This window comes from Pelobates fuscus, chromosome 5 (assembly GCF_036172605.1).
Source record: "Pelobates fuscus isolate aPelFus1 chromosome 5, aPelFus1.pri, whole genome shotgun sequence".
NCBI lineage: Eukaryota > Metazoa > Chordata > Amphibia > Anura > Pelobatidae > Pelobates > Pelobates fuscus.
Window position 1 is genome coordinate 130,000,401 of NC_086321.1, and position 17,678 is coordinate 130,018,078.

Sequence of the window (17,678 nt, forward strand, 5' to 3'; positions counted from 1 at the left end):
GGGCGTGGCTTTCTAAGGACATGACCTCATGCCTATAAATACTTTTCATCTGTTCAATGCCCTGTTGTGGTTTTCTTATGATTTCAATAGTTTTCCTGAGTATCTGATTTCCTGGTTATCTATCATGGCTTGTCTGACTACTCTGATCTCTGGTACTTCTTGACCTGGCTTGGCTTATCTATACTGTGTTTTCTGGAATCCCTGTCCTCGGCTTGGTTTCCTTAACGCTGATATTTCGCCTGCTCAAGGCATTGCTTAAAGCTCTGCCACTTTAAGGTCCGGTAATATGCTACTACCATTTGATCCTCTTGATTAAAATAGGTTTAAACTCCTCAATATTATGAATATGGGAAAGGTTTGCAATGTTTCATGCAAAGTATAAAAGTACGGAATTCTGCATAGCTATTTTTGCATTTTGCTATATATAATGCAACTACATGCACTGGACAGTTATGAACATCTTCCATTCTAGGTGCACACTAACAATTGCTTATTTTCCCAAATGACCATGCATGTTTTATTCAGTTATATTATTAGCATGAAAACTTACAGATTATATTATGAAATATACAGTATTTAATTGGTTAATGTTTGCAATTACAAAGTGTTTGATACAATAATAAACTAACTTTTTTCTTTTGCTCAGATTTATTTAAAAACAGCATGGGTTAAGCCTACAGACATCTAGCCCCAGTTGCTGGAACATGGGAGTATACCAGTAATTTTAATTGTCTCTTAAATGTATTGAGTGCCATCCTTCTTAAAGGCCGTTCCTGTGTCACTAAATGTATTCTACCAACTATTTCTTTTCACAGCACTGCAGACTATATTGTTGCTTTAAAACTGTACATTTAATAGTTTTCCTTCTATAATTTGTGTCGTTTAAGATATTCTGAGCCAAAGGACTGTAGAAAATAATGAACAGAGGGAGGTAATCATTCGACTTAAGCAGGAGATCACCTACTGGCAAGCCGAGCAGGCTTTTACAGGTGAGTAAAGTCATTCTATGAGAGTTTTTCCAAATCCATTATTTCAGATTCAGTTTTGCTATTGAGATTTATTTTAGAGAATGAGAGGTATTGAGCACTGTATCTGGTGTCCAATGGGAGAGCAGGACACCTCTGTGTGCTGTGGTGGCAGAGACAGCTTTAGCCCTTGCTCTCTGAGTTCTGTATTCAGGCAATAGACTGGAAGATGCCTCATCAAATCACTCCCTCTTAGCACTGTTTCAGGATGCAGCATGGGCGTGAGAGGCACTTGGAAAAGATGTCTAGCACCAGATCACATAGAGCAATACAGGTAGATCTTCCAAACCGTTAGTAGAGAGACACATTTTGTGAGGTAGGTTCCATTTCTGTGCTGGCATAGCAACCTGACTCCAGGGATCATAGCCAGACATTATATATTTCACAGTAACTAAAGACTGGTCTGTGAAGAAGTTTGTATTAACACCAGCAAAGATTAACTAGTAAATACATAATCTTGGTAAAATTCTGGAATAGAACTGCCTATGTTACTCTAGCACTGAAAACTCTTTGGTTGGTACATAGGACATTACAATATGTAATCTGCATATTAGCACGTCGTGTGATGGAGAATTAGATATGTTACCTTTGAATATTATTTTAATATCTATCTTAGTTTATGTTCTGCTTGTGTGTTTGCTATAGCTGAGAGGGAGAAGCGGAAAGATCAACTCATTCTGTTGGCAAAATCAAAACAAGATAGATCAGATGCTGAACTTCAAAACCTGCGACAGGTAGGATTGTTTATACACCTGTGAAAACACCTAAAGTTCCCAGGATACAGTGAGAGATAACTTTGGTGCAAATATATACTAATCATGGTGAGCAATGATCTTGCTCGAGCAGTTTTTTTTTTTTTTGTTTGTTTTTTTAAATTCTTTATTTTTCTTGTTCATGAGATTACATTACAGAGTAGTCTGTAGCGCCACGACAGCGGTTACAGGCATTTCAACGGCATACATGGTCATGGCAAAGAGAAACTGCACATTTTTTGTAGATAGATAAGACTTGCTAGAAACAGTGTTGAGCTTTTAAACTTAGTAAATACATGCTTGCTTTGCACGTCTATTGTGTTGGGCACGAGTGGGTCGATAATCTGACTATGATTCCATCATGCTCAGTGGTGATTAGGGACAAATAAACATTGCCTGACTAGTGAAGGTTTACACATTAGACATAGTAGTATAATTGCACACATTTTGTTAAGTGATCAAGAGTTGCACTATTAGTAACAAAATTAAACTAAGTTAACTGAAAACTGGTTGAACATATATTCACTAGGACTTGGGTAATATTCACATTATATCTAGCTGCTTGCCAGCATTCCAGGTTCTGTTAAGCTTGGTTAATACATACATATATATACATTAATGTCGCTTTTGAAGTATTTTCTCCTTTTTAGCTCTTGTGAGGTACACGTATAGCTATGACAACAATGCATGAGACATCACAAGATTTGCACTAGGGCCCAGGGTCAGTTAGTGTTAGGTAAACCAGCTAGGAAGGGAGGCTGTTAGAGTGCCAGCAATTATTAGGCTAGGAACATGTAGAGACATATATAGTGACATGACATATATAATCACGGATTACTTCTGCAGGAGATGCCCCTGAGGGAAACTGGAGAATAAACAGGTTCCATGTGTATTGGTCCACGGATGGTAGTTATGGGGGTTATAGTCCAAGTCCAGCCTTGAGAATAATGCTTAAATTTTTTTTAAAAATAATGCGGTTCAACTTGGGCAGGGTGCCATGGTCACTTGGTACTTGCAGGGTTGTAAGGGTAATCAGCGGTTTATGCCAGGGTTGGTGCAAATCAGCCGATGGAGTAAGGGCATGTTGGTACCTGAGGTGCACAGGTTGCTGCTTTGATCCGGTGGTATCGCGTGGTTTCTCCTGCGGTAGGCGCCCATGTGGCTGTCGTGCGGCGGCCATTTTATGGAATACCGCCGAGGAGTGGTAGTGAGCAGGGTGGTAGTTTCTGGCCCCGCTTGTCATGCCATGACAGGAGTTGCTGCGTGTGTGCAGACCGGGATGACCCCCCCAGAAGGGGGGGGGGGAGCCAGACACCGGCCGGAGACCCGGGAGAGCGGCCGTCTCGTCCCGGCTCAAGCTCCTCACGCCTCGGCCTTCATCGGGTTACTGTTGGCATCTTGACGGGTATCCCCTCGTACCCCAGGATCTGGGGATCGTTGTGAGTGCCGTTGAGGGTGGATGGGGGGATTCTGCCTCCAGTTTGCGCCGTTTTCCCGGCCCCTAAGCGGGAGCTCAGACAGAGCGTGTCTGATCCCGTCGGCGGTCCGGCCCCGCACCCCTCGAGCAGTTTTCTTAATGTTGCACAAATACATTTTTCGTTCACAAGGGGAGGCCTTCTTGTTACCTTATTCACTATGATTTGTAAGTATGTTAATAAGAGAACTTTACTGTTTGAAACCATTCTGGTAGCATGCAGCTTAGGTGCAATTCATTCAGAAACACCATGTTTGAGAACAGGCCTTAGTTAACAGCATCATCAATGCCACTGGGCCACGTCTGTGCACGTCATATTGTTTGAATTCCATGTGAAAGTTTACTGGGAGACCATTTAGAGATCTTACACTAAAGTACCATGATTACTCATGTAGCCATAAAAAGGTAACTTTGATCACTAATGTAGATATCATGGCAATGTAGAGTATGCTGGAATATGTATTTGCCCTAGAAAGAACAGAGTTTACCACTTATTGCTTCTAAATGTCATGTCTATAAGTGTATCATTATAGCTGCAAAATTAACCACAAAACAAAAACATGACACGTGCCCTCAAACATCTAGGCCAGTATTATGAGCCAAACTGAAAAGCTCAAGCATCCACAGACTAATATTGAATTTGCCCCAAAAGCTTCATCCAGTCCTTGTTGGTAGTTGGTTTAGAGGTTTTATAGCAGGTTTTAGTTCAGATTTATCAGACAACATTAATTTGTATAGTCGTATTTAGGTTCTTTGGAGCATGGAGTAATTTTTGTAAAAGCATGGGTATACCAGAGATTCTTAAAGGGACACTATAGTCACCAAAACAACTTTGGCTTAATGAAGCAATGTTTGTGTATAGATCATGCCTCTGAAGTTACGCTGCTCAATTCTCTTTAGGAGTTAAATCGCTTTTGTTTCTGTTTATGAAGCCTTAGCCGCACCTCCCCTGGCCATAACTGACACAGCCTGCATGAAAACAAAATAGGTTTTCAATCAGATGTAACTCACTTCAAAAGTTTTTATCTCCTGCTATTTAAATTGAACTTTAATTACATACAGGAGGTTCCTGCAGGGTCTAGCAAGCTATTAACATAGCAGGACCTAAGAATAAGAAACCAGAATTTGCAATAAAGGAAATTTAAACATTAGATGTTTCTTTACATGAAGTGTTTAGGAAAGGAGTGTACGTCACATGCAGGGAGGTGTGCAAGCTGCATAAACACAGTGCTTTAACTCCAAAATCGCAGAGAATTGAATAGTGGGACTGAAGGGGTATGATCTATACACCGAAAGTGCTTAATTAAGCTAAAGTTGTTTTGGTGATTATAGTGTCCCTTTAAATAATGTACAATAAATATATTAACACCAGAAAATATATTATCTGTGAATGAAAGCTAATCTTTCTTGACAGGGACCACTTTGAATATATGATGCTTGCAGTGCGATGATTTATTTGTTTATTTGTAATTAAAGTATTTATTGAATAGTTTTTAATACAGCAATGTTAAGCAAGAAAAAAATAAGTAATTAGTCACATTTACCTACGTGCCATGAAACTATTTGAAACAGAGCATATTTCAGCCCAGATATTCATGTCCAGGAGGTGTGAACATAAGAACCACACCTCAAAAATAGAAGAGGCATGTTAGAAGACGGAGAAGGAACAAGAGAAGAAAAGAAAGGAGAGGGAGGAAAGAAAGAAGGAACAATGGCAGGGATTTCTTAAACTACATGATATGAGTGGCTTTCCAGGCATAACTTGGCACATGATATAAATCACTGCGACCCCCATGATGTCATGTCTGCTGGCCTGTACGGGTGAATGCACAAATATGTTACCATGAAACAACTGCCCATGCATGCATGTATAGCATTTTAGAAAAAGATGCATAGGGATCTTGGGAAGATGGCAGCACCAGCACATGGAAGTGTTGTGGAGGTAAGCCTGTAGTGTATTATGTACTTACCTCCACTCCACTAATTTCTTCAGTAGAGTTTATTAATGGAATGAAAAGAATAAACGTCACTAGCAGAGAACTAACAGCTTAACTTTTCACACTCTAAACACCATAGCAACCTACCTCATGGTATAGGTAATGATACAATGAGGTCCTTGCACACGGTGACTTATAACTACCGATATTTGCTGGAAAGGGATTTTGCAATATATAAGGTCAGACCCCATAGACCAGAATAGGTGGTTAGTGATCTTCCTATTCTGGAAGGGATGTCTGCTGTCTGCTTCTGCCGCTTGCCTGTGAAAGAGCTGCTTAACCCCTTAAGGACCAAACTTCTGGAATAAAAGGGAATCATGACATGTCATGTGTCCTTAAGGGGTTAATCAACTTTTTTTAATACTTTTTTTCATTGCGTTTATGCATTAGCTATATGACACATTAAAAATAGTGGTTACTACCTGTTTTGAGTCTTATTTCCTTCTGTTAAAGAAGCAAACATTATAATATTAGTAGTTGGTACCACTTTTAAATAACGTTTTATTTTGCCAACATATTAACTCTTCTTATAAGCTTACAAATTAATTTGAGTGTAACCTTTATAGTTTGCTATTTTTGTCTGACATAATGTGTCTTATGCTCGTTCTTCAGGTTTATATGAAACAGCACAATGACCTACAGTTTCTCCACCTGACTTTGGAGAGCTCCCAGAATTTAATGCAGAATCTAGGACAGAAAGCTGATACAAGGTAATCACTTTCTGAAGAATTCTTAATATACAGTTATTCACTATTTCATTCTTTTCAGCTTTCATTCACAGATAATATATTTTATGGTGTTTATATCTGGTATTTAAAGATGTAACAGCATAGTCAAATGTGAAACGTACGTAATAAATCTGTAGCATACATCTTTCATATGTTTGCAGATGGTTTTATTATTATTATTATTATTATTATTATTTTAATAAATGTTTCTGGTTGGCAACAATTAGACAGTCTAACAGTCTTGCATTGTGTGCTGCCAAGTGACTGGTCAGATCTGAAACTTGGAAATATTTTTTTTAAAGGATAAATATTTTTACCATTTTTTCAAAAGTCATCTTTGGCAACAATTGTCCTCTTCTTTCATTCAATTTGAATTTCTTACAATAAGTTGTAGTCATCATGGGTAGTTATCAGATGTAGTCCTTCTGACCAATGATTAAGTGAACGTCTTTGTGACAGAGCTACTATACTCCGACTGAGTACCACTGCCCAGTCCGCTTCCTAGCCGCTTGCAGGGACCCTGGAACGTTTCTGCCCCAGTCGCCGAAGCTTGACTGGGGTTTCTCAGGAGCTCTTTCACCCGTCTAGGCTGCAGGTCTTTCTTTCCAAGGCAGGTATCGCCCCCTCTGCCTATTCCGCTGCAGCTCTTCTTCCAGGCAGGTATACGGAGGACTGCCTATAATGTGATTTCAACTATAGCCTTTACAAAGGCACCTGCGTCTCTTGATTTATCCCAGGGCTAGAGGGATCCTGCAGCCAGCAAAGAGGTCGGAAGACTCTGTCACTGGAATCCCTAAAAATCCACACAGGACACACAGTTCCAAATGGAACTAGCATGCAATACTTTTACATCGGGACTGGCCCATATGTTCATTACATCAACTTTGCTGTGACAAATTTAATAGAATACAAATAACCAACCTATGTCAGAAAACATACAATTATAATAACCTAATAACATATTTATAAAGGGGTGGGGAAGACAATAATAAACACAAATCATCTCTCCTGCCTGCAGAAACAGCAATATGCAAATCTACCTGAATATGCAAATTGTCATTCCTTGCCATTCAGGTAGTGCATACAACTGTTGCTAGATACTTGCAACCAACAGGTGGCACTGTACAGCCTCCACAGCCAAATCCACCTAGTTAATTCCAATCATTAACAAGAGAGGAGAGCACACAAACATTTAACACTAAACAATTATATTACACACACCCTGCACCTACAAAGGGCACAGGGTGACTTAAACATAGGAGTCATCCAGGAATCTAACTGAAGTGTCCATCTTATGCTCCCAGTGATGGTGACTTGCGTCACAGTCTTCAAGAATATACAGAATAGTAAGATAGAGAGCAAAATAAAGCCTACATCAGCAGAAGATATGATTATGAAACTCCTTTGGCAAGCAAAAGAATTAAAGCAGCACTGTCATGCCGAACTTACCTTTTCCCAATGGATTCCTCTTCTCTCCCTCTGTCAGAATCTGTTCTTCATTTCTTCCTGTAGGGGCTGTTTGTCTTATGGAGGTTTCCTACGCCTGACCATCAATGACCAGCGGTGGAGCAAAGTGTGCTCCGTTTCCTATTGTCACTGAAATTTTCCCACAATTCTTACCTTTCCTCCGTGATCTCGCGATGCCTCCTGTCATTATTCCCGAATGTCCTGTCATTTAGACAGAACGCCAGCGAAACTACCAAATTTTGTCCTAACAGAATGAGAACAGTTTCTCCATTTGTGTTAGGAGGCAATTCGGCACTTTGTTCGGATCAGAATTTCATTAGAATGAATTAAATTCCGATCCGATTTGAGACACGACTTTATCTTACAGCCGTTTAGTAGATAACTCCCTAATTCCCACGGTATCAGTAAAGATGACTTAGTATTAGTAATTAATTTGCCCCTACTCGCTATATCGCTATATATCGCTATAAAAGCCCCCCTAGTGTCCACCTTCCAGAGCCTGCGCGAGTGGGGGCTATTGTCCTCCCCCCTGCCCCCACCCATGTGCGGTGGATGGGGACCCTTAATGACTATGGGGGGGTACCTATTGTCCTCCCCCACCCAGCCCCACCCATAGGCGACGGGTGGGGGCTAAATGTAATCCCCCCATCCCCCAGGTGACTAGGGGTCCCCAAGCCCCTAATCACTTCTCCCACCCACATTTCTTTTAATAAAGACCTACCTACCCCCCTCAACCTAAAAATAGTGAGGGGGGGACGACAAGAAAACTAAATACATGTAAATAAAAAATAACTTACCATTTGATGTCTTCTTTTTTCTAAAATCTTCTTTTTACAGCCTCAAAAAAAGGCAAATAAAAATCCATAATACCCATCGCAACTGTTTCAATGAAAAAAAAACATGACGCTAGAAAAGTAATCCATCTTCACCCAGCGAGGGCACTGCACAGACTGAGCTCTGCAGGGCGGGAAAGGCCTACCCACGCCCTGCAATTTGACTTGGAGCACGCTTATTAGTTGATTCCAAGCCAACCAATCAGAGTGCTCTGACAGGTAAATAAAGAGACTGACAGGTAAGTCTCTTTATTTACCTGTCACAGCACTCTGATTGGTTGGCTTGAAATCCAACCAATCAGAGTGCTCTGTGTCATTTTACCCAGCGTGGGAAAGTTCTTTGGAATTTTCCCATGCTGTGTAATTTGACTCATAACACTGTGATTGGTTGCTTTGAATTTGATGGGTGGGTGCCGGGGGAGGGACAATAGGTCGCCCCCCCCATTTTCATTTAGGGCCCTCACCCACCGCTCATGGGTGGGGGCCGGTTGGTAGGACAATAGGTCGTGTCTCCCCCATTTTCATTTAGGGCCCCATCCGCCGCTTATGGGTGGGGGACACAGTAGGTCCCCTCCCCCCATTTTAGGTGTATTAATGAATAGATGAAATTCCTGTTCGCATGCCCAGGTGTTTAACTGGGCATGAGCGGTAATTTTTACAGCGCTATCTGGTGTGGGCAGATGACGTGTCCCACAGGGACTTCATCTACTTACACAAAGAAAGCGGTGCCCAGGACCTGGGACCGGGCACATAATAAAGATGCAAAAATAGTTAAGATGGGGGGCTTAGGGGCATTTGGGGATGACTAGGGGGACAATTGGATGTAGTGGAGTCAGGAGGGGGGGGGTTAAAAAAACGGAATTAGGCCATGACAGTGCCGCTTTAACTATCTGTCAGGATAGGTAACTCAACACACAGAATAAGGAAAAATAGTATATAGCAGTATTTGTTACCAGACCTAGGAGTGGACAAGCTTAACATGCAACAAGAGGTATAAATGTCAAATAACAGGAGACTAAATCGATAGACAAGCCAAGTTCAGGGATACCGAGAACAGGGTGGTCGAGACAAGCCAAGATCAATAGTTCGGAATCAGAGTACAGAACACATGCAGTCAGGGATAACCAAACTAGAAATCAAAACAGGGCACTGAACTGATGTAAAGCTCAAGTATTTATAAGCCTGGGGGTGTGTCTTTGATAGCCATGCCCTCAAAATGTGAGTGCAGACAGATGTGATGATGATGTCATGAAGTGAGTCGGGCTTAATTACACAAAATGGGTGGAAATACTGTGACTGGCTTCAGATATGCTGGAAAAGGTATATGATGGTCTTAAATTGATGTGGTACCTACTTGGGGAGGTAAGGGTACCAGGTGAGTGCAGTAGAGCAAGGGTATGTATCCTTACACTTTCCAAGATTTCCCATACAAATGGCTAACAGAAAACAGAACCCAAAAAACTATTCCAGACCATAATCAACAACTCTTACCAACTATTTTCGGGATGGATTTTGCCAGCTGCCTACTTGAATACAGTTTCATCAGCAAATCCTTCTCCTTCATTCTGCTCCACCAATGTCAGAGAACTGCATCAGATCTAGATATTGTGTTGACTTAATTAGCTGTTTCCTTTCAGGCAAATTTTGCGGATCTCCGCACAGGCATCCACCATATTGGTGCCTGTGTTCAAGACTTCGAAGGAATACAGGGAACAAACTTATATTCAAATAGCAGCATTAGAATCCCTGCCGAACTCTCCTTTCAAATGTAATATTTCCAAAAATATAAAGAGGATATAGATGACTAGACAGAGATAACAATTTAAGGATCAGTAGTGTAGCGGAGCTACTATACCCTGGCTGGGTATCTCTGCTGGAGTATCCCTCAAGCTGGAAGAAAGAGCTGATAAGGGTTTTCCCCACACATCAGACGACACCTGATGTTGGGACAACGACAATCTTTTTTGGGACAAGGAGATCTTTTATACACAGACAGGGGGTTTCCATTGTGAACATAGGTAGTCCCTCCCTGGTGTCTCTGTGTATGGGAGATTATTTAGTGAACTCTCGATAAAATATTTATCTCCCGGATACATTGACAAAACAACCCCGAACGCCCACAAGTCATACACCATTGTGAAAGGTCTGGTCCAAGCGCCCATTCCTTCAAAAGCGCATTTGGATCCATAAGGATTTGGGGAAACGCCACCGGATTAAAAGCCATTTTACAGGAGCTCTAGTGCAGTGGAAAAAAGGAAGCTCCCCCTGGCTTTTAGGGAGCGATGGGTCAACAGTGTCCATTGTACTTTCTCTCCAATTACCGCTCTGCTGGACAGAGTAGAAGTATGAAAGAACAAGAATGGAACTTGCCCGGGAGGTGATGCTTATCGCCACCGAGCCGGAGTTCCCGGACAATTATAGCTAGGTCCTGCTGAAGATCTGATGGTATACTCCGACTCACTGCAACTGCTGGCAGGCATGATGGGGAAGAGCGCTCTTGGTGTAGTTCAGGGAGGGAAGGTAGGGGAAGCCAGGGTGAGTGATCTATTCCTTTATGAATGTGTTAGTGACACAAGGCAGGTACTGCCACAAGTAGCTACTCAGAAATTGAGGGAGAAGAGTAGTTTGGCTTTTTACATATTTTCTTTAATACTATTTTATTGTGAGTACATTCTACCCTTGATAGAGCTTATATAAAATTGAAGCCTCAAGGAAAACCAATTTATCTGCTACATAATCTACCTTCTGCTACATAATCTACCTTCTGCTACATAATCTACCTTCCACTTTTCCAGGGCCATATAGTTCAATATGTAAATAAAAATAAAAATGTATTTTTCCTTTTTAATCAAAGGTGGAAATCTATCACAGGACAAATTCATAATGATAATATAGATCCTTGATAGCTATTTTTTCAACAGTGAACCTAATAGATACTTTTCTTTGCCTTATTGTTCTAGTGATGGCTCATTAGATCTCAATTCCTCGTCTCTGAGGACTCCTGAGGTAGATGGGAACGTATTAAATGCTCAGAACCTTCACGACAATCTTCTTTCCGAACTGAAGCTTCCATTAACGCAATCAACACTCAAAGACTCAGTATTTCACAGAAGCCAAGTAAGTAAATGCATAATCAAATATTTACTTATGGGTGTCTTTTGCATACACGTCTTGCCCATGATTCTTTGTGTGTTCATATCAACTGCTTTGTAAATAGCCCTGGGCATTTGTGAATTTACCATTACATTTTTGTTTTAAAGGAACACTATAGGGTCAGGAACACAAACATGTATTCCTGACCCTATAGTGTTAAACCCACCATTTAGGTGGCTTGTCCCCCCTCAGGCCCCTTTAAAGGAATTAAAACTCACCTTATTTCCAGCGCCGGCCCCACCCCTGCCCCGCCTCCTTGATGACATCATCAGAATTGCTGATACGACATTTGGTTATAAGGTGCTGTAAGCTGTAATACGGAATTGACACATTGGATTTATTTACGTTCGTCCATGCAGCAGCCTTGCTTTTCTCACTTACTTAAAGGAGCATTATAGGGTCAGGAACACAAACATATATTTCTGACCCTAGAGTGTTAAAACCACCATCTAGCCCCCCTTGCCCTCTCGTGCTTCCTTACATATAGTAAAATCTTACTTGTATTCAAGCCTAAAGCTGCTGGCTCTGCCCCTGTCTGTCTTAGAATAGCAAGCTGTCTGCTGACATCATCAGAAGTGTTGTTCTGAGCCAATCACAATGCTTCCCCATAGGATTGGCTGAGACTGTGAAGGAGGCAGATCAGTGGCAGAGCCAGCAGAAGTCAAACACAGCCCTGGCCAATCAGCATCATAGAGATGATTTGAATCATTAAATCTCTGTAAGGAAAGTTCAGTGTCTGCATGCACAGGGAGGAGATACTGATATGTTGTGATACACACTAGGTAAGACTGAGATAGGAAGCAGCTGTAGCAGTCATCTGAGGAGTGGCCAGTGAAGTTATCACTAGGCTGTAATGTAAACACTGCATTGTCTCTGAAAAGACGGTGTTTACAGCAAAAAGCCTGAAGGGTATGATTCTACTCACCAGAACAAATTCAATAAGCTGTAGTTGTTCTGGTGACTATAGTGTCCCTTTAATACATTTTGTATTGATAATATTGTGTGGTATTGGATTGTTACATCAGCTTAAAAGGAAAAATTATAAGAAATAAATCATTCAGTTAATTTTGTTATACCTATAGATTGACTGTCACACAGCTAAAAAAAAATCATTTATTGTAATTTTAATACATTGCATATTCATGCATGTAAATGCTAAACAATTGCGTGTAATTAATTTTACATGTACTCCCTGCAGGTGTTTTTTTTTTCTTTTTTTTTCTTTAGCATTATGAGTGAGTTTGGCTTTATAGTAGGTAAACTGAGAATGAAGCTCTGTTTTGCAGTGGTTTGATTGGCTATTTCACACTGCTTGTTTCTTGTCTGTTGCAGAAGTCCTCTTCCCCGACACTACACCGTTTACTAGCAGAATCTCGTCAGATGGTTGCTGATCTTGAGCTTAGCATGGTGCTGCCAGCCCCTTATAACAGCCCCAGAAATCACAATGAGCAGGTCCAGGTAGGTAACACATAACTTACGGGAACATTCCAAAACCCAGTGGGTTGTTATTGTTTTAAATTTAAGGCAGAGTCACAAATATAGACGCAAGTTTTTCAAATTTTTATCACTTCAATTATGCATATGCCCAACTGACCTAAATATGTTTCCCATCACAGTTTATCCATTCGTGTTTGAGATTTTCGTCCAAAATGCAGGCTTTTCTTCTATTTTTTTTACCAGCTACATTTAGTCACTATATTTTACAGTTACTGTTCTCATTTTGTGGTTCACACATTTTTGTTTTATACAACAGTAGGGAGTAAATGTAATGGGACTACATTGCAATGACCCCATGTGTTTTTATGAATCGGTTTCATTAACCAATGGGCAAGAAGAAAGTACATTGTTTAGTAAAGCTATGTATTTCTCTTCCCAAGTGACACCTAGACGGATAAAATATAACAACAGGTTCACACTCCCTATTTTAGCAGAACTGTCACCCTTTAGGGACTTTGCATAATTTATAAAGACCTTTGACGGTGACATTGTCGCTGAGGTCCGGTGGCATGAGAAGAGAGGGTTGCAGGCATAGCAGAGCTTTACTTACCTGAACCTTTCCCTCCATCCTCTTCCGACTGATTCTCGTCTGCTCCTGGCGCTTCTCGCATGCGCAAGAGTACAGCATTGATAGATATAGCCAGTCTTTAGATGGATATAGCCAATTTCCCTGCAGCCACTGGTGAAGGCTGGGGTATTGACTCGTCTTGACGGTGGTAGCTCCGCCCAGTGTCAAGAAGTGTCAGGTGTAGGAAATATACTGAGAAAAAAAAGTCCCTACTATGTCTTAGTACAGGGGAAGGCAACCTTTTAGCAGCACTGTGCCGATACAGGATTGTGATGTCCCGTAGCGTGCCGGTCCTATTTTTTTTTTTTTTAATCGAGGGGTGTATGCTGCCGTATTCTGCTTGTGTTATTTTTACTGTAATTGCTTTGTATCGTTGTATTTGTGCGTATAAGCAGGGCCGTCTTTAATAGTGACTGGACCCTGGGCAAAGCATTTGCTTGGGGCCCCCTGAACCCAACACAGTGGCGGACCTAAAGTAGAGAGGTGCAAGAATTTTTGGGGGTCTCCCTGTTGCACGGGTGATTAAAAGGTAGATCCCCATCTGTCGTGCAACTCCAGAAATGCATTGACAGCTGGGGCTCTACCATTTAACCATGTTTGCAGGTCTGTATTTAGCACTAAGCAGTTTTTGTGTGTTTGAATGTAAACAGGTTTTTGTATGGAATATGTTTGTATGTGGTGTTGGCGTGATTGCAAGCATGTATTTGTGTAGTGTTGGTTTTTGAATGCAGGGGTGTATTTACATATAATTTTGGTGTGTAACACAGACACGTGTTTGTACGTAGTGTTGAAATTTGAATGCAGGGGTGTATTTGTGTGTAGTGTTAGTGTGTGAATGCTGAGATGTATGCACATATACACACACACACACACACTGAAATGCGCACACACACAGACATACTGACACACAGACACAGACATGCTGACATACAAACATACTGACACACACAGATATACTGACACACACAGACATACTGACACACACAAAGACATACTGACACATACTGACACACAGACATGCTGACACACACAGATATACTGACACACACAAAGACATACTGACACACACAGATGACACACACACACACAGACATACTAACAGACATACTGACACAGACATACACTTTAAAACCCACCCTCCAGTTTCCTACCTTTCCTGCTGGTGGCTGAAGGTGTTGGGAGTTGGAGTCTAGAGCTCTCGGCCAGCCCCCCTCCAATCAGCCTACTCTTTTTTCCTGCGCGCTCCTCTCTTTGTGGGAGGAAATGATGCGCGGTCGTCACTTCCTCCTGGCCTGCTGCCGAAAAAGCAAGGGGGCGGCTCGCGCTGTTAAAGCGCCTCAGCCTGCGACGGGGCCCCTGCTGACAGAAGACCACCGGGTGGTCCTTTGCGCATGGGCAACGCGGTGGGCCTCCTTAGTGTGCGGATTACCGGCCAGAGGGTAAGAAATAGTTGAGGCCAGCAGGGCTGACGGTGCAGCTGGCCAGTTTGCCCTGCGTTAAAGACGGCCCTGCGTATACGAGCTATTATATTGTATATGTTCATGAGTAGTTTATGGTATTGTGTATGATACATATGAATGTGGGCTGTGTATGGGGGCTGCTTGTGGAATTGTGTATGTGTGTGGATGGATATGTCACAGTGTGTGTTTGGTAGTGTGTGGGGGCTGTTTGGGGTATTGCATGTGGGGTTGTGTGCATGTATATGGATTGTTAGTGGTGTTTCGTTTGTGCGGATTGTGTGCATGTTTGTGTGTGGGCTGTCCGTATTATTTGTATGAGGGGAGGGTTATTCTACATTTCTGTGTATATCTAGCAGTGTGGGTGGCTTCCAGTGGGGACTAGGCCGGCCACGGTAATGTCAAGGATAGGAGCTGCAACAGCAACTGCGAGCTGCTCTACTACAGTGTGGATTCCTATTCAGAAGTGCTGGGAGGAAGTGATCTGAGATTACTTCCTCTACGTGCTGCAATGCATAAATTGAGGATTGTCCTTCACTACCTTTTCAGATTAGCAGATATCTGAAATTTTACTGGGACTCCTGATAGGTCAGAGCCTGTTTGGCTCTAGCAGCCTTGAGTGCCGTGCAAAGACACCTCGAGTGCCGTGCATGGCACTAGTGCCGTAGGTTGCCTACCCCTGTCTTAGTAAATCTCTCCATTGTGTTTGATTTTCAGTGCAATTCCAACACAATCAATATGAGTATTTTATAAAGATTTTATTTCTTTGACAGGTGACAGCGCCGCTTAAAAATAGGACTGTTTTTTCTATGTTATTTTCTATAAAAAAAATTTCATGTGGTGTGGATTTCTGAGGTAAACATGTACTAAACAAGGATATTGAAATAAAAGTAATTTTTTCCGACACCATATATCATCATTTTTCATTTTTTATAGCCCACAATAGAGACTTCACAGGAAACGCATCAGCTAAAACTAAACAGAAATGAAAATACAAGTGGATTTTCTTGACAGATTGTGGTAAGATTTTTTGATATGTCATTTACTTATATACATTGATATGGGAGGTTCATCTTATTGAAACCTTAACAAAAGTAAAAAAAAAAAAAATTAAAAGTAACAGTCAATAATTGTAAATGCATTCAGTAAATATTCTTAAATGATTACATACTGTACAAAATTAGTTTTCCCTGTTAAGGAAGTAATTTCTGCATTTATCAGAAAGTATCTTTTGTAGCAAGTGAAAATAAATATTACCCCACTTAGCCTAGTGAAAAATAACAGAATTAGTTGTAAAAGCTTCAAATATATTAAAAAGCAAAAAAAATAAAACAATGACCTCCTTGTGACCTCTCAATGCCTTGTGAAATCTCCATTCAGCAATTACTGTAAGGCCTCACTAGTGATAAAAACAGATATAGAAAGATTTGCTGTGATCATGGTGTTAGCTAGAGCATACAGTAGCCTCCTGTATGTGATTAAAGTTCAATTAACAGAACAGGGGCTACAAGCTTCTAAAGTAAACACACTGTGGTGTATAAGTGAAATGTTTTGTTTTTTTTCATGGAGGCCGTGAGAGTCACAGCCAGGTGAGGTGCGGCTAGGGCTGCAAAAACAAAGTGATTTAACTTCTAAATAGCAGAGCATCAGACAGTGAGACTTCAGGAGAATGATCTATACACCACAATTGTTTAATTAAGCTAAAGTTGTTTTGGTGCTTACAGTATCCCTTTAACGGTGTATAAATAAACCGTCTAAACACTGTGATAGCTAAAACAATTACTTATCATAACGTTTCTCTCTTTTAAGGTAATATAAATAAACAAGTGTTCCCATAACTGAAATCAGTTTGCAGACTGTTCTTTGGAGGACTTGAAAATCCTTCCTGATCATAAAGTGTTAAAGCTTATGTTATCAGGAACAATAAAGCTTTTCAAATTTATAATAATAATAATACCTGGAACATACTATTTGATGTGTTTTGCTACTCTTTTCACAGGGCTGCTACATTTATATGTGATGATATTGTGGCACTGGGCGCTGGGCTGTCCACTTGCAGACAGATATTTTGAGGAATCCAATTCTGCAGGACTTAGTACAAGGCTTGTTCTAACAGACGGACTTGTTCCAGCAGATAGACTAACTTTACTATGTGTTGCACTCCAGATATACTTTTTAAAGTTTAACAATTCTGATTTAGTTTTTGTTGTTGTTTGTTATTTTTAACTTTCAAACACCCTACCACACTAAATTTACAAGAGACTGCTGTTTTAAAATAGCGTTGTCACAGAAATGCTTTTTTATATATATATATATATATATATATATATATATATATATATATATATATATATATAATTGAAATTTAATAGATGGACTAAGCCACTTTAAAAATTATTCTCAAGATCAGCTCTGTTGGTCTGCAATCTTTCCAACTGGATTTCAAATTGCTTTTACTCTTAGTATAATAAATAAACCCCACTTGTCATTGATAACTAATCGCAAAATTGACATTACATTTTACTAGGACACACATCACCAACCTCAGATCTATCATATCCTATATTATTACAGTGAGAGTAACGGGTGTTATTGTAAGTTAGTGTATAAAGAATCACATATATAAATAGTCATACACTAAAATACACAAAATAACGCATGACTAATTTTTGGTAAAGCATGATGAGAGTGCGAGTTCTATATCTTTAAATATTGCCTTTCAATGCT

The 17,678-nt window shown here is 40.6% G+C and overlaps 1 protein-coding gene across 1 annotated transcript in view; it reads left to right on the top strand.

The window, feature by feature from the left end:
* Nucleotides 1–17,228, top strand: part of CCDC62 (coiled-coil domain containing 62) — a 35,767-nt gene extending 18,539 nt beyond the window's left edge. Inside the window, exons 7-13 of the mRNA XM_063454291.1 lie at nt 888–989; nt 1,671–1,759; nt 5,861–5,958; nt 11,237–11,393; nt 12,762–12,887; nt 15,888–15,971; nt 16,951–17,228. Coding sequence (XP_063310361.1) covers nt 888–989; nt 1,671–1,759; nt 5,861–5,958; nt 11,237–11,393; nt 12,762–12,887; nt 15,888–15,962 — 647 coding nt within the window. The 3' untranslated portion in view covers nt 15,963–15,971; nt 16,951–17,228. The remainder of the gene's footprint in view (nt 1–887; nt 990–1,670; nt 1,760–5,860; nt 5,959–11,236; nt 11,394–12,761; nt 12,888–15,887; nt 15,972–16,950) is intronic.
* Nucleotides 17,229–17,678: the final 450 nt, after the last annotated feature.